Source organism: Amblyomma mixtum, chromosome 1 (genome assembly GCF_055824585.1).
Source record: "Amblyomma mixtum isolate Tamu chromosome 1, ASM5582458v1, whole genome shotgun sequence".
In the NCBI taxonomy this organism is placed as follows: Eukaryota; Metazoa; Arthropoda; class Arachnida; order Ixodida; family Ixodidae; genus Amblyomma; species Amblyomma mixtum.
The window spans coordinates 310,244,707-310,262,463 of record NC_143012.1 but is presented as its reverse complement, the minus strand read 5'-3'; the positions used below and the strand labels follow the sequence as shown (position 1 = coordinate 310,262,463).

General features: G+C 43.4%; 1 protein-coding gene and 1 long non-coding RNA gene across 2 annotated transcripts; both read left to right on the top strand.

Moving 5' to 3' along the window:
* Positions 1-10: 10 nt before the first annotated feature.
* On the top strand, positions 11-4,367 carry LOC149372408 (uncharacterized). Its single transcript, XR_016286995.1, has 2 exons — positions 11-1,426; positions 1,457-4,367. It is a non-coding gene; the product is annotated as an uncharacterized LOC149372408 (long non-coding RNA).
* A 53-nt stretch (positions 4,368-4,420) lies between these two features.
* On the top strand, positions 4,421-13,149 carry LOC149372407 (uncharacterized). Its single transcript, XM_089566872.1, has 7 exons — positions 4,421-4,660; positions 4,839-4,898; positions 5,019-5,282; positions 7,163-7,235; positions 7,901-8,086; positions 10,200-10,247; positions 12,636-13,149. Exons 1-7 carry the CDS (start codon positions 4,571-4,573, stop codon positions 12,899-12,901), a joined length of 987 nt encoding a protein of 328 aa, XP_089422998.1. The 5' UTR covers positions 4,421-4,570; the 3' UTR covers positions 12,902-13,149.
* The last annotated feature ends 4,608 nt before the right edge of the window (positions 13,150-17,757 follow it).

The following is a 17,757-nucleotide window of genomic DNA, read 5'->3' as shown; positions in this document are numbered from 1 at the left end:
GAAACGTGTACATCGAGTTCCCGCGGCAAAAAGACAAGTTCAGATTCCTCTTCAGTGCACCTTTAAAAAAGAATTACAGGAATCGATGCACAGGAACGGGAGTTATTCAGTGAAGAAATTTCAAAATACAAGCAAACAAAACGCTGCCCTCAACTCGATTTTGGCGGGGCTTCCCACTCCTATTTCGCTCTCCCAATGACGGCACGTGGCGCAACCAATCAAAACAGCCAGCCAGAGCACGTCGCGGAAGTTTGTACTCCATGGTTGCCTGCTCTCTGTGAGACTGGCGGCGTTGTTTCCATGCCAGAGCGCCCCTGGTGGTGTATTTTTATTTTACTTGCCTTGCAGGGCTTTTATCTAAGACAAACAAATTGTCTTTGTTGATATAATATAAAACGCAGACAGGTGACAAAATGTTTCTCTATTTATTCACACAATTTGCAGTATATTTACTGTTTGTCCGGTCATCAAGCTCGCGCCAGGTGATGTCATATCCGCTGCTAAAAACCCGCCACTGTGTGGCGACACCATCAGAGCCATGAAGTTGTTTTTGGGGGGACATTAAAATATTAAAAAACGGAATATATGCGGTGTTACCGACGCTAATAGCACCATTATAACTCACTGTATGCAATCAACAGGCAAAACAGTTAACTAAGATTGTGTTTCTGGGCCCCTTTAACTTAGTCAGATCAACAACATGACAAGCTTGAAGGTGATTTTATAGTACTATGCAAAAGCACTGTACCAAGAAAAAAGAAACATCGATTTAATTTGTGCTGCGAGTGCAGGACAGGTGCGAGCGTTGGAACTACCAACACGTGCAGTGCAAAGAACTTGCTGCAGTTGTGCAGTGCGGATGACAAGGTTCTAGAGCTGCAGAGCAGTGCCTGAAAGTGTACCACTAGTGGCATCGTTTTTTTTTTTAGAGCATGGGCAAGAGCAAACACACAAGGACAGAGATAGAATAGATGCCATGAGTGCTGTTGTGATGCTATGCATGCCTTAACATTGTTACTTTCTTGCAGTAGCAGTACCAGGCGCCTTTTTCAAATTTCAGGCATACGTATGTACAGTCTTTGTCAGAAGTAACCAGGCTGCACGGTTTGCTTCTAGCTCGTACAGTGGAGCCCTTACAGCTACCCTGAAGCTGAAATTGTAGTTAAAGGTAAGGACTGGGAGTCTTCTTACCTTCCAACACCTTTTGAGCTTCAGGAAAGCCACAAGGTCTACAATACAGGCTGGAAGCAAACCATGCAGCCGGGTTACTTTTGACAAAGACTGTACATCCCTGAAGTTTGCTTTGTGACAGGTGGTTCACATACCGACCGGTTGTGGACAACCTGCCAGATGTGTACGCCAGGCAGGCCTTCACCTGGGTTAAGGGTACACTTCAGTGAAGGCCTTCCAGGGTAAAGGCCTTCAGGTCAAAGCCTGTAGTGGTAAAGGCCTTTAGGGTGAAGGTCTTAGTGGTAAATGCCTTCTGGTCAAATGCCTTTAGGTTAAAAGGTGCTTTCGTATTCATAGCACATAAGGACCTTAAGTGCCCACCATAACTAGTACTACTGCATAATAATCTGCGCTTAGCCATGCTAAACCGTCTGCTATTTTTACAGTTTCAGTCCGGTGTGCATATATTACATCGAAGTAACCTTCGAACAAGGTGATTTCGTAGCAACAGCCTTGAGCCAGATGCTGAAGCATAATTTGACTATGGCCAATGTGATGTCTCCAAATTTGTTGTCTCCAAATTAGACTTGGGTTGTTTGCAAAATGTTTCCCATCCTACCCTGCAAATTTGGCCCACCCTACCCACTGAAATTTGGCCTTCAACGAATTGGACCAGAATTGATGTCCAGGCTAATTTGAATGTGCTCTATATTATGGTAGTCTCCAAATTTGATCCGGGCCACTTCTAAATTTGACCTTCTTCGATTTGAACCAAAATCGATGTTCAGACTAATCTGACTGTGGGCTCATGATCGTAATCTCCAAATTTGACCCGGATCACTCCCAATATTTGGCCCACCCACCCCTTCAAAATTTGACATTAGTTGATTTGGACCAAACCATGTCCAACCTAATTTGACCTTAGTCATTTCGTCGGTTTGACCTTTGAGAGGCCTTGACATTTATTGGGAATTCAAAGTTGTAGTTTAATAATATTCGCGTGATAGACTAGCAAGAACAGCTGTCGCTCGACCATTCAGTGTAACATAGTTCAACTGCTGCTAGCTTTTTTTCTTGAATCTTAATGTGCATTTACACATGCTATGAAAGAGCGCAGCATTAACTACCCAACAGTAAACTCTCTTAGGCATCATTTAAGCTGATATTGGTAACTCCCTTGCAGCCTCCTTTTATGATCTTTTTTTTTTTATATATTTGAAGTGAAGTAGCGAACGCTTGCAGTGTGACATTGCTTGTGCCTTTATGACCTTTTTATTTTTTTACAGTGCTTGCAAAGGCATTAGTTGGGCAGAAGGAAATGTTCTATACTCCTTGAAATGCATTGGGAAACAAGAGCTATTTCTTCTGAGGTATTCATCTTGAACCGATATGTAAGCACTTTGTGCATTTTGCAAATAGGGCAAGGTTATTGATGATGCCGTGTGTGCCTTTAAATGCAAATATTCTTCTGCTTTTCTCTTTGCCTGTTTTTGCTTTTTATTTTATGTTAAGCTTATAAGTATGTTCTCTTCCCTCTCTTGATCATTAATGCCAAATTGTGCAACTAGGTGGCATTTTGTTTCTGTGAAAATGCATGTTGACATGATGGCCTCAGTTTGGGTGACAGCTACGTCAAAAACACTGCCTGGTTGTTGATGCCTCTGTCATGCTTGCCAGTTGAAAAAATTGTATGCTCTTTGTCACATGTTTTACGCAATTTATGAAGAGTCATTTTCAGTTGCTTGGTTAGCTGTTTAATTGCCAGCAGTGGCTGCCATCTCACAGCTACATCATGCGAACCACTGCCTTCTTTTTTTTTTTTTTTTTTGCTGTTAGAACTATTTTAGTCAGTATTTAGGAAACGGCAGTGTAACTAAGGGAGAACTGTGGAAAAATATGCTACAATTATTAACTCTGTTTTTAAAAGCACGTGGAGTTGCCTTTAAATCTGGTTGTATTGTAACTTTGTATTCTGAAATATAGTTGCAGCCTTGTCTAAACACGTCGGAACACTGGAGAGTGCTGGCTTACTGACTCATTTTATTTTGGTATTTACATGTCAAGTTTCAACACTGTTTCAACTCAGACAAGTTGATTGGAAGAGATAAATATTTTGGGTGTCGTCACCTTAATGCCACTTCTGAATTATCAACCAGTGACCATGCTTGTCATGTGTAATTTTGGTTTCAAGCAGTGCAAATTTGTGGTGTTGTTGCTTTCCAAAGAAAGGGCACATTGTTCTCAAATACCTGTTGAACTTATTGGATAGACTTTAGCTAGTTGGTTGTGCTTGGGGAAATGATTCTGGTACAAAGTGATGATGGGTGCCCTCTCAGTGTGTATACCGGTGTCTGGAATGCACATAACATTTTGTACCAATATTTTTTTTCTTGGATTTATTCGACGTATTGGCACATGAAGTGCAGTTAGCATCTGAAATTTTGTGCTAAAATTTTATCTTTCTATAGTGTACATAATTTCTGTAATCATCGCAGTTCTCTTTGTGGCTTGCAAAGCAAATACTAGTGTACTAACCTGGTCAGTAGCTCCTTTAATTTTGTATGTGATATTTGCATGCCATCTGTATGATTCCAGATAATGTTATAAAGGCCACATGTTTGTGTTCATGTATGTAGATTTGAATTTGTGTAACCTCAGAGGCTGAGAATAATATCAGCACGTTCTGGTGCTTTTTAATTGGCAAGGTCACCCCGAGTGTGGAGCAGTTGTTGATAGTTTACAACAATGAGCTTGTTGATTTGCTTACTCTTGTGTGAACCTAGCGTTTCTATTTTTTTTTTTATGTATTCATGCACTTGTATGGCGCGAGCTTTTGAGCACCAATTTAAAGACTGGATGGTTATGGTCTTTCAAGTACTGAATGATGTCTGAACCTGAGACATTTAGTGGGCATTGTGTGCACTTTGTGATATTTGTTGTGTTAGCCACTGGAGTTGCACTTCAGGACGTAACTTATTCTTCTTGCTGCCCTTGCACACGATGAAACAAGAAGTATTTTGTGCAACACTTTGCTGGACCTCACTCCTGCTTTGACTATTTGCAAAATACCGTGGGGTATTAACTATGCATTGCCTTGCTACCGCTGTGCCGACGGCAAAGCTGTTCGCCTCTTCTTCACTTTACTCAGTGTAACGTGAAAAGAAAAATAAATGTCAAACTCCGGCGCGCTGCTTGCACTGTGCGTGATTTTCTTGATCCCAGCAGTTAGCGAGGCGGCCGGTAGTGGCAGCACGGTCGTTTTCGGTTGCGTTGGAAGGCGCCGCGATGTGCTGTATCTAACGTGTCTGCTTTCGCGAGTAGCATCAAAATCCCGGCGGAGTCTTCGCCGGCCTAATTTCGTTCGTGTGACTGCACGCTAAAAATCGACCCCGTATCAACAATGGCCAAAGGCTCTTTGAAGAGTAGACTTGACGGTAACAGCCTAGACCTGAGCCTCAACGAGCTTACCGAGCCGCCTGTGAAGGAACTCGTAAGTCGTTAACCTCATGTCGGTTCGTGAGTTTGCTCTCCGAGTACCGCTATTTCTGTGCCGCCCTCGGTGGAAACGATTCGCTCGGCACAGATCTGTGTTTACTGAGGGCGCAGGTCTGCGGCGCAACTCTGACAAGATCGATACGTTTCTTTTTTTTTTTGTCAATTTTCTTCAGGCGGAACTGCCAAAAGCCGTGAAGCTAGACTTATCATGCAACAAGATCGCAGTGCTACCGGTGAGTGTATTCTGTTCACTCAAGGGACATCGCGCTTGGGCAGCGGTTCACTATTTGCATGATCGCGTGCGACACGCGTTTCGCGAAAAGTGCACTGCACCTAATAATCCTCTGGCGCAGGATGCATTCTGTGCCTTGACGCACCTTAAAGAGCTCGACCTGAGCAAGAACCAGCTGCGTGAACTGCCTGCCAACTTCGGCCGGCTCAGCAACCTGCAGAAGCTTGACCTTTACGCCAACAACTTGACCACGCTGCCGCTGAGTATGTGCCGCATGAAGTCCTTGCGCTGGCTCGACCTGAAAGGGAACCCGCTCGAGCCCAAACTGAAGGCGATCGCCGGCGACTGCCTCGACGAGAAACAGTGCCAGCAGTGCGCCAAGAAGGTAAGCCACACACTCTGCTGGGTCACCACTGCGCACGTTTTGTTGTGTTCGGTCGCTGGGCACGCGGCAGTCGCCACGCCCACATTCGTTTGATGCGTCACGCCCATCTGACGTTCAATGGTAAAGTACTCGATTCCAGTGGCACCTTTGGTACCTTTGGGCAGCTCATCACTCGGGGAACCGCGAGTCTCGAATTCGATCCGCGCGTGCTTCGTGCTCGTTTTCCTGTGCAGATTGCATTGCGCTCCACTTCCTCTCTCTCTCTTCCCTTTCTCATCTTTCTCTCTCTCTCTCTCACTTGTAGAAATAAACTTTGTGTACGCTCGTCGTTTCCTTTTGGAGGTCTCGAGATTTGTGCCCTACTGGATGGGCCCGGGCGCAGCACCCTGTAGCTATAATACACGCTATGGGCCTCAGCTGCTAGAAGTGTGTCCCAGACAACACCAAACGTCCTGAGGACGTCCTCAAATGGTCAAAACGTCCTCATCCCGAACAGGACATTCTGAGTACTTTTTGAGTGCATCACGGCAAAATGTCCTTATGAGGATGTCCTCAATTTGTACTTAGCAGCACTACTCCAGGACGAAAATTTCTCAAATGTCCTACAAACGTCATATCTCAGGACAATATGGTGGCATTGAACTGAGATGAAACCAGCTTTATCTCTCGCACTCGGCTTTCATTTCGTAAAAACTTCAGGTTTATTAAAAGATACTTGTGTACAATAGAGATGTAATGTAGGAAATCATTGTGACTGAAATTATTATGTGCCTTCAGGAGATATCTTAAGTTATTTTGGTTTGCAAACCTGGTCACATGTACTGCATGCTTCTGATGGGGTTGGAGTGTGCAAATTTGTGGGCAATTTGTTGGATTGGCTATTCCACTAAGGTGACAGAGTTCAACTCCTCTGAGAGAAGAAAATATTGCATGTAGAATAACCGGTAACTGCAAACAAATATGGTGAACGAACCAGTTACTTGTTGAGTATGCGAAACTTTTCCAAAATTTGTTTGCTAAAATCCAAGACAAAAGAAGCATGAAGAAAGCAGTTTCACAACCCCTGTGCACACTGCCTACAATAATTAAGAAAACAGTGACCCACATTCCCTGGGCTACATCATCATCTGATGTCCTGAAAATAGACTGAGAAAGTCCTCCAGAGGAAATCTGAAGATGTCCTGAGGATATACTGAGGCCGGACAACAGGACTAAATGAGGACCTTTTGAGGACTAGAAGAGGACGTCCTCAGGACAACACAATGTCCTCAAAAATTAATCCTCAGGACGTCCTGAGGATGTACTTGTGTTGTCTGTTTATGAAAGGAAAGAAATGAAGCACTGGACCAAGTGTGAAGATGGAGATGTGTTTGTGCTGGTTAACATTTAATGTGCTTCATTAGTTAACGCAAGTCGGTGATAGAAAGCATACCAAAGAAAATGTTTAAAAATATAAGCCACTGGCCCAGTGAAGTTGCAATGACTGATTTGCAAGTTTGATTTTTTGCGGGGTTTGCTACATGTGCATTTTTTCAAATACCTCATATTAGCTTTTTTTTTCCTTCCTCTTATTAACTTGTACCTGCCTTCTTAACTTGTTTACTTCTGTTTTCAGCCGTTTGTATTCTGTGTTGTATATCTGTTGTTTTCTTTGATGAATCCCCCCCTATGTAATGCCCACATTGGGCCTTTAGGGTATTGAAAATAAAAAAATAATAATAAAAAAAATACTGTGGCATATGATTGGCCGAAATAGTAGTCTGCATGCTGTGTTTTCTTTGAAAGACTGACCTGTAATCTTTTCCACTAGCCTCCATTTGATATGGTCTAGTCATCTGCTTGCTTTTGCTGATGTGTAATGTTCTCATTGTTTCTTAAAGATTGTTGAGTACCTTCAGGCTCAGGAATCAGATCTGGAGCGAGAGAAACAAAAAAGACTAAAGGCGCAGAGAGGTGAGCCTGAACTGAAATTTTTGCTTTTTCCAGCAGTTGCCCAGTTAATTTTGGGGGTTTTAGCGTATCCATCTACAACTTGCCGCAGGCAAAGTACTGTTAACTGCCTGCAAGTCCCCAAGTCTTACAACTGCATCGACATTTTGCAAAAGGTCTTGTGCCTTATTTGGCAGCTGTTTAATTATTAATTATTCATTTTTAGTAGTTTCAATTGCTTATTGTGTGCCTAATTGCTGCCAACAGCAGAGGAAAGTCCCACCTGTTTCCATTACATTATGAGATGTGTGAGGTCAATATTCTAGTAAGTAAGCAACTTAGAAATCTCTTGTGTATGCCACTGATATTTCATTTGGGGAATGTTCTGTTCTTTAAGGAATTTTAGGAGTATAAATTTTTCTTGTATTTCTTTTTTATTTATTTTATTTTTTTTACTTTTTCAAATTGCTAGTATTTTCCAAACTACTGCAGGGAAAAAGTTCCAAAAATAGGGATTTTGAGGTCCGATTAAGGGAACTTTTGTTTAGAGAATGGAACATCACTGGCGTGCACTTGTTTTGAATGTAATGTATTCCCTCAAGTGCTTGGTATTGACTGAATAAGATTAATTCAAACAGCCCTGCTCAAGAAAAGCTGAATTGATTGATGAGGAACTTGCGCATTTGCAGAGAAGGAGGCTCTGCGAAAGGCAGAAGAAGAAAAGGAGGCAGAGCGCCAGAGGCAAGAGAAAAAGGCTGAGCGTGAGAAGAAGAAAGCGGAACAGCGACAGAGAAAAGAGCAGCAACTGAGGCAGCAACAACAGTTGATAAAAGAGATGGAGGGAACACAAGAAAAATTCAAGCAGAAGAAAAATGGTAAGGATAAAGAGTTGAACAACGAAGCACTAGACTTACATATAAGTGCTGTTTTGAAACACTGATTAACTGACGAATCTGATGCATATGTGTGAAGGTATACTGACACAGAAAGATGTAGGAAGAGTGCTGCGTATACATGAAAAGGCTTTTCGTGAGCTTTTGTAGCACCACTCCTCCTCCTTTTATCTTTTTTTGCCAGACAGCTGCTATGTTGATGACTGATAAGAATTGATAAGGTATTCAGATATTTAAGACAAGACAGTGCATCAGATCTTCCACTTGGTCCTTAGCCTTTTTGTTGAACAAAGATAACTATGTGTAGTTATTACAGCAGGAAAGATTAAGAAGGCTGATAGTTGGGACACATGGGAGTTTTGATGCATGTGTACCTAATCGTGAAGTAAAAACTAGTGGTGAATTCGTGTGTAATGATTTTGCTTTAGTGTTTTGCCGACTGTGCTTAAAGTTTTATCAGCTGCTCATTTTACCAATCACGAAAATTGGATGTGCATACCACTCAGATGTGTCTTGTAAGAACCTGACATAACCACAAAAAAATTGTTTCAGGTCTGGAATTTGTTCAGATCTGAATTTCTTTCCCAGTATTTGTTGTTTAACATGTGCCCCATTTGACTGGAGTTAAATAACTTCCTTTTGAAGCTTAATTCATTGCACCCATGTACAGCCTGGAACATTTTAATTCCCTCTGCTCTCACGTCAAATTTAAAGGGCAGTCTTGGAAGTGTCTTGATGGTTCCTGGAAATTTCATTGGTGGAAATGGAGGATGGAAATCCGCATGGGCAGTGCATTGGAGAAACAAAGAGCTACTTGAAGGAAAGAGTAGTAACATGGGCAATTTCCTCATAGAGCTTAAAAGAAGGAATCTAGCGAAGTCTAGTGCATGTTAGCAGCAGCATATTATTTGAACCTCTGCATCATTTGCCAGCACAGAAAACTGCAACAAGGCATGGAACCCATATGTCTCTCTTTTGCTCACAATACTGCTTCACTACACAGGCCACATCATCTGCTTGAAAGTATTGCCTCAAATAAAAAATATAACACAAAGAATGAGCCGACAGAAGCATCACGTGAATTTAGTTAAAGAGAACTGCAGAAAGCTGTTGTGTATCCCATAAGGTATAGATGTAGCTCTCTTTGGCAGTTTTACTCATCACGTTAGGATCAGTTTCGTTAAATTTGTGCTCTCTGTGCGAGCTTTATTGCAAATGAATTCCTGGGAAGGTCTTTAGGTTTCCACTTTAAGAGAAGTGCACACACGATGCTCCAGTTCACAAAAGCCATGCGAAGACAAGCCCTGCTACAAGGCTTTAGTTTTTGTGACTTAACAAGACTGGGCTTAGGACGACGTGAATAAATGTAAAAAAGCGAAACAGGTTAGGTTGCATGGACCAAGGACAAAACTGTAAAAAATTACTCACTAGAGTAGTCATCATGGCTGCAAACTAGCGAGGTCTGTGTGCTGCTTTGGTGGCTGTGGCCATCCTGCAGAGCTCTGCAGGCGGGGATTCGGAGTAGTCTCTCTTGATACCAACTCACTGCAAAGACAAAACATATGTTTTATGAGGTAATTTTAAGTTTTTTTTTTTGCCCCCATAAAGCAAACAGGGAAAAAAGCATTCCAGTTTCCATTCTGAACCTCTTCTACCTTTAACGCGTATACAGAAACTGTCAAAAAGGGTGTTGTCTTATGAAGTGAATTTCATAGCTTGTGACTACCTTTTATTCAGTTTAACTACATTTGTTTAGAATACGCTAATTAGCCACATTTTCTGGGCCTTTAAATCCATAGCTTGAAATCTACTTCCAGTTTCTTATTTTTACTTGCCGGAGTTTGGGAGTAGCCTTTGGATAATAGTACTGATATTGAATTGTGGGTTCAATTTGCAATTGTGGCTGGCGCCTTTAAGTTGCTGCAGTGTTGGTGAGGTTTCAGCACATTTTAGGAAAGTTTTAGTAGTTAAGGCAAACCCTGATAAGTAGCTGCGTGTGCTTGTTGCCAAGTGATGCCAGCTTCCATGTTTTCTGTTCATGTGCCTTTGTGAAAAAAGCTTCCGTGACACCCTTTCACCCTTTTTCGCATTTCAGATGGAAAGGCTGGTACTCGGTCGGCATCTAGCCACAGCAGAAGGGGAGGTGCGTATGAGTGCCAGATTCTTTTCATGTGAGCACGCAGTGCTGAAATGGCATTATGGAGTTGGTAGCACCAGAGGAAGCAGCCTAAAAGGTAGAGGGGCTCTGTGTGCTGGCTCCATATGTAAAGTCACTGGAAGTTTTTACAGGGTACTGCATTTCTTCTTTCCATACTTCTGGAGTTGGAAGAAACGTGGCTGCCACCACATAGTAATGTTGCCAACACTGTAAGCACATTTGTGGCACTCTATGCCTAGGTGTTGGACTTCTTGGTTTAAATAGATAAAAAAACTGATAAAAGTACACCGAATTAACTGCTTAAATTTTGTTTTAACAGAAAAAGGTCAGTAGTCTTGTAATGCATGCCTTTGCTAGCTGGCTAATCAGTAGGAGAAAAAGGTAACAAAGTAGATATCAGTGGCATGGTGAGACAGTGATACCACAGTGCATTTTGATGCATTGCTTATTTTGAGACAGCAGTGTGTTTTGAGGCATTGTTGCACCACATGCCTCTGCAGACCAGGAGGCTCCATCTCATTGCCGAATGTTGTCTGCTTGCATAGTGTCCATTGTCCATTGTCATCACATGCTTAGGGCAGCTTTTTCGTTGAGTAGGTTTTTCCATTTCTTGTAGACTTGCATAATTGAAGTAAACTTCACTGCATCGAGCAGTTACATTCAGGAGAAAATGAGGAAAGAATTTTTGCCACTCATATCAAGGGCACCTCGTGTACCAGTGCGCATTCTACAGGGCAGAAAATGAGCATCAGGAAGCTGCCACTGGAGCAGAATTTACTGCAATAGTTGGTGCTCATTCTTCTGGTAATGTTACCCGTTGGCGGCCTTCCAAGCATGGCAATGCATGGAAAACAAATGCAGTAGTTTGAAAAACTTTTCCAGTGACTCTAGCTGCATAGACAAACAATTTGCACAGGGAAGTGGCTCTTCAGCTGAGGTAAGCATTGCCTCTCGGCACCATTGAAAACTAAGGTGGTAAACATGCGGGTGCCGCCACTTGGCTTTTTTTCAACAGTGGCATAGAGGAGGCAATGACAGTGCAGATAAAGAGCACAGAAAACGAGGATGAAAGACAAGGAAACACTTGTGTGCATTATCTTAGCTACCATTTGGTCTAGACTAGTACTTTACCAACGCAGCATCTAAACTGTCCTGCAGTAGCTAGTATATATGTTAAGTGAATTTATAAAATATACCAGAGTGTACTTGATATTAATGTAGGGGGCACCCCGGTCAAGTAGAGCTGAACTTTTGAAAGAGCCGTGTTATGGAGAGACGAGAATTGCCATGTCGTTGGAGGATGATGTTCTGTCCCCATGGAAATATGTCTTTCTGGACAAGTAGTTCATATTAGTTAGCAGACTTTTCAGTTTCTCACTGAGGCATCTAGGAAGTCATGAGCACAATGCAAAACACTGAACAGCAATCTTATTTATTAATTTATTTATTTACAAATACTGCAGGCCCTTCTTGGGCCCATGCAGGAGTGGATACAAAGGAGACAATACAGGGGAACAAGTTAGGTACATATATAATACAAAATAAGTATTCATCATCATAACAGCATCGTGGTGGTAATGATGCCAATTCAGGGAAACGAAAATAGCGGGTTCAGTACGGAAACAAATATAGTTACAAAAAATACGAAATGAAAGTCAGCATCATAGCTTTATCACGGTGGCATTACTGATGAATCAATGCTATTGACATGCTCTATGAATGATTCAACTGAGTTGCAGTTTACAGCTGTCGAGGGTAGCTTGTTCCAGCTAGATATTATTTTAGAGATACTGCTATTATAAAAATTTTTTTTAGGTAACAGAAAGGAATCTCAAAATTCTAAGATATTGCAACATAAGTGCCTTGTTTGAGCTGAGGTCCACTTGGAAATGAAATTTTTTGGGGGCCACCATGTCATGTTAAATGTGGCTGAGCAGCCCTCTTCTCTGGAATTTTGCGTACACGTTGTTGAGTCTACTGAAATTTACTTTCACAACAATACTTCCTTGATGATGCTGCTCCTAGGTTTTATAGGATGCTCTACAGCCTACTGGTGGCAAAGTGATGGCAGTATCTTGTGGCTATTGAGGATGATCGACTGACACGAAAGTATTAACCCTGGCTGAGTGCACAAAATGACTTACGTTGTAACTCTGGCTTACATTATTAAACAGCACATCAATTTCTCTCTGCTATCACTCTGAAAAGGGTACGAAAGAACCCAAACAGTTTAAATTGGTCCACCTGGCCTATGTGACGGGGTCCTATGAATCCTTGGCCTGTGTGACGGGGTCCTGTGAAGCCTGTATGTTGCTTGAAAGCTATGCCGAGGTAACATGTCGCTGTTGTCATCTCTCATTCGTGTCTTTCCAGGGTGCTGTTCCATGCTGCTCACATTGCTATTTGGGCTGCTTGTCCTGGCTGCATCCTTGTTCAGTGCACTGGTTGCACACTCGTTTTACAAGCACAAATATCCTCTGACATGGCCATATTTCCAGGATGTGGTAAACCAGCACTGGCGGTCTGTGCAAATCTATGCACTTCAAGGTTGGGATTTGGCTAGTGTACAAGTGCAGTTGTGGACCAAAGAGATTGTCCGTGTGGTCCAATCACTGGGTGCTGTGAAGGCCAAGAACTGACAGCAGGCATCTTGCCTCATGAACACATTCACTGGTTCTGTCATCTGAGAACGCTTTCAAGTGCCAAGACTATGCAAGGCATGTTTGGCTGTCACAAAGCATCATGTGGGTTAAAGAAACAAGCCAGGGTACGGTACTCGTGCCATGTGGAATGCACATTCTGAAATTGCACTTTCACTTTTTTGGGCAGTGACACAACTTTTGTGCTGATGTTATTTGTGAATAAAGAAGTCTTCAGTTTTTTGTAATTGTGTGGAAGGTAATTGCATGTCTGCAGTTCAAGGTGGCCATTACAAGTTGCAATGGATTTATACAAGTCCATTGTTAAGTATGTGACAAAGTACAGCGTGCATGTGTGTGACATCCACTTGCAACTCAGTTTACTGCTAGTAACTATGCTTTCAATGTTCAAAGTCTCAAGTAGCTCGAATGGGAATACTGGCATAAACGTGGAGTGACAGGGATGACAATGTTGTAGTGATGATTAAGACCACATTGAAGTCGCGGCTCGGGAAGGAAAGCTCGGACTTGGTCTCATAATGAACTGCATCGGAGGGAAGGTAACGAAAACGCAAGTGTTGAGAAATAGACATGCAATGCCAAGTTGTGCACATTGGAATGTTCGCATCACGGGGATACTCAAGGTATACTGTATTTGGAAACAAAAACTGGCAGCTTGGCCATGCGGACTGCATTAAGTTCCTGAAGGTACCGTCATTTGTAGCCCCTAGGCACAGAAATGAACATGTTTACCAATAGGAAATAATGCACCGTCGAATGATTAATCAGCGGGACTCTCGAGGTGGCATCGAAGTCGAGGTTCAGAAGTGAAAACGGGTGACTTGGTGCAGTGTTCCAAGAAGGCTACGGTGTAGTTCAGAAAAGAAAGTCGGCCTGACAGGAAAGGTTAAGCGCCACGAAAGGACCCAAACCGAAAGAAGTTCGAAGACCCGCCGCGGAAGCTCAGAGGTTAATGTGCTCGTTTACAGAGTCGGAGTACCCGGGTTCGAACCCGACCGCGGCGGTCGCATTTCGAAGGTGGCGAAACGCAAAAGGCACCCGTGTGCTGTGCGATGTCAGTGCACTTTCAAGATCCCCAAATGGTTCCGCAGACCTTCATTACGGCACCTTTCTTCCTTTCACTCCCTCCTTTATCTCTTCTCTTAGGGCGCGGTTCGGGTGTTCACCGAGATGAGACAGTTACTGCTAAGTATTGGGTGGCTTGTCCTGTTTTTGTTTTTCCCCCTGCGCCTTTGCGCATTTTGTCTTGTGTAGATAACGCACGCAGTTCGCTTAACTGAGTTGATGTCTACGCAGTCTGCCGGCCGGGGGAGCTCCCCCTGGTCGGCTTCCCTATCGCCTAATGAGATGCCTCTGGAAGCTTTTCAACGCACAGGCGTCCGCAGCATTCCTGTGGCGCTGGTGCCGAAGGATGGTGGTGCCATCAAAATGTCCAACCCAGGGTCTGTTCGAGCTGCTCTCCAGGCAGCCACGTCCCTCTATGAGGAAATTTCTGAGGTGAGGCAGTTTGGACGCGGCGGGATACTGTGCCGTTCCCAAGACCTATCCTGCGTAAAGGATCTTCTAAACTGCGCATCCTTTGGATCTATTCCGGTTAACAGCTTTATTCCTTCCCATCTCGCCTGCACAAAAGGTCTAGTCCGTGGCGTCGACTCCTGTATGTCTCCGGTGGAGACCCTCGACCTTCTCTCAGCGGCAGGCGTAGTTGCTGTGTACAGATGTAGCCGGGAGGTGAATAATGTGCGTATACCAACCGAATCAGTCATTGTCACTTTTGCTGGTACTTCCTGCCCGTCAGAAATTAAAGCATGGCCACTGATCTTCCGGGTCGATCCCCTTCCATCAAAGCCACTGCAATGTAACAACTGCTGGCGATATGGACATAGTGCTGGTGGTTGCAAGTCCACCTTGCGATGTTGCAACTGCGGCAATGACCATGCATCGACTGCATGCACCGAACAGGAGGTTAAGTGTTGCCTTTGCGGGGGTGATCACGCTGCAAATTTCCTGGATTGCCCTTCTCGGGCTCAGGAATCTCAAATTGTTGAGTTAATTGACCGCAAACGCTGTTCGCGGCGTGAAGCCATAATTGAAATTAAAGAAAGAGCGCACGGCTATGCGGGTGTGGCAGCCCGCTCAGGTGTCGCCCTCGATGCATCTGTCTCGCAGGCCATAGTGACTGCTGTAGAAGCCTCAATGACGAAAATGATTGAAAAGATTGTATCAACTGTCACAGAGAGCATCTCAAACGCTCTCGCTACGCAGATTACTCAGGCCATGCAATCTGCAATATCTTCACAGATGACACGTTTGCCATCGTTGCTTTCTCAACCTTCATTACCGGTCATATCGCTACCCCAGGAACCAGTTAGTCCTGATGCTCCTATTAATAGCTCCGGCGTTTCGAATGATGTCCCAGTCACTCATGATGCAGAGATGATGGATACAGATACGCGAGTCCTCAAACGCAGTGGCTCCCATATGTCTAACCCGTCTTCTCCTCAAAATCCGAAATCAAAGAAACAACAGCTGGGCTCTAAGCCAAAGGAAAATATTTTGCAGCAGGCAGTTGCTGCTGCTCAGATTGCGCCACCATAGGGGTGTTACGAATACTCCAGTGGAACTGTCGATCACTCATTTCAGCTTCAACAGATTTACTTTACCTTTCATCACAACTTAATCCAGACATAATCATTTTGCAAGAAACCTGGCTTTCACCTGAAAAACATTTCCATTTACAAAATTATTCCTCATTTCGCCAAGATCGCCAGTCAAGAGGAGGGGGGTTGCTCATTCTGGTTTCTTCAAAATTTTGTCACAGGGCCAAAATTGTTTTCCAGTTCTCTTCTCTAGACTGTGAGATGATGGCTTTAGACTTTGTAATTCCTGGGTGCTATCCCTTCTCATTAGTTAATGCTTATTTTCCTAATGGTGTGCAGGATTCAAGGCCTCTAGATCTTCTACTAGTCAATTGCCAGAAGTCAGTTCTGTTGGCAGGCGACTTCAATTCGCACCATGTATCGTGGGGATATAAGACAGATCCCTGTGGCAAACGCCTTTGGGATTGGGTTACAGATAACAACCTTATGTGCATGAATTCAGGTTTGGCGACCTTTCTTCGGGCTCAAACCGTATCTGTATTAGATTTAACTTTCTCCAGCCCTTGTGTTCCTGTTCTGAATTGGTCGACAGTTGGTTGTGGTACATCTAGTGATCACATACCTATTATTTTTGAGGTTAACTGCCGCTTAACTCCAGCGTCTTCACAGTTGAGATCATATATTAATTATAACCAGTTCCAGGTTACTTTGCGCTCTTCTCTTGCGTCAGCGTTAAGTTCTGAAGACGATCATAATTCAAAAGACATTTGCTTGGCTATTGAGGAATGCCGCAAAAAGTCCGAATTCCTGGTGCGTACATCAAAAGGGACCAATTCAACAAGGTGGTGGAATGCAGACTGTACGCGGGACTACAGACGCAGAAAGGCTGCATGGAAGAAGCTCCTCCACAATCAGTGCCCGAAAAATTGGCATGATTATAAGTTTATTGCAGCCACTTTTAAACGCACGGTTTCGCGCGCTAAAGACGATTATGAATCTGAGCGTTTCGATTTCCTGACGAAATCAGGAAACCGACGTGCACTTTTCAGATTTTTACACTCGCGGAAAAAGGTACCGGCCCCAGGTAATTTTCCCTCATGTGTCTTGACTCCGCAAGAAGCAACAGACACCATTGAAACCATTGCCAAAGGATTAGAGAAGCGTTTCTCGTCTGCACTACCTTTGCACTCCGTGTGTGTAGCGTCAGTGGATCAGATTAAGCTTGTCCCTCAGGTTACCCTCTCAGAACTTTCGCCTATAGTGCTGAGGTTACCATCAGCTGCTCCTGGACCTGATAGGGTAACTTCAAAAATGATAAAGATCCTCTTTGAGGAGTATCCTAACTCTTTATTACAGCTAGTAAATGATTCCATCAATCATGCTTGGATTCCTCCTGAATGGAAACTCGCCAAAGTGATTCCTTTACCTAAAAATAATGGCGGCGGCTATTCTCTGGAAAATATTAGACCTATTTCATTGACATCCAATGTGGTTAAATTAATTGAAAGGGTCTTGCTCCTACGTATTTCGGAGTTTGTGGATAGTGAAAATATCCTCAGTCACTGTCAAATCGGTTTCCGTCGAAAATGTTCAATATGGAATGCCCATGTTGACCTCGAAAGTCGAATCCTCCTTGCGCGGCGTCAAAAAATGCATGCTGCTTTGGTTACATTAGATGTAGCCAAAGCTTACGACAGTGTGGAACACACCATATTATTGCAAAGACTGCAGACTCTGCAGTTTCCACACTACATAATTGCTTGGCTCTCGGCGTTCCTAGATAAGAGGCAGTTTTATTGTACACTCCATGGTGTCAACTCTGGATGGTATAATCAAACTAGAGGTGTTCCTCAGGGGGCAATCCTTTCACCCATACTCTTCAACATTCTACTGAGCTCAATTCCCAGTCATCACGAAATTCGCACGTACGTCTATGCGGACGACATTGCTTTTTTCTCGGCTGCTCCTGACATTCAATCTCTTTACGTGCGTCTGCAATCTTACGTGAACTTGCTTGAGAGTTGGTTGGGTGGCCTACGACTCACTTTAAATGTTAGCAAATGCGCTACTCTTGTTTTCCGACTCCAAGATCCTGTTGCTCTTTCTCTAACTTACAAGCAACAAATTATTCCCCAAGTTCAGTCTTTAAAATATCTTGGTGTCATTTATGACGACAAGCTCACATGGCGCTCTCACATTGACCATGTTGCAGCGAAAGGCACTCGTGCTGTGGGC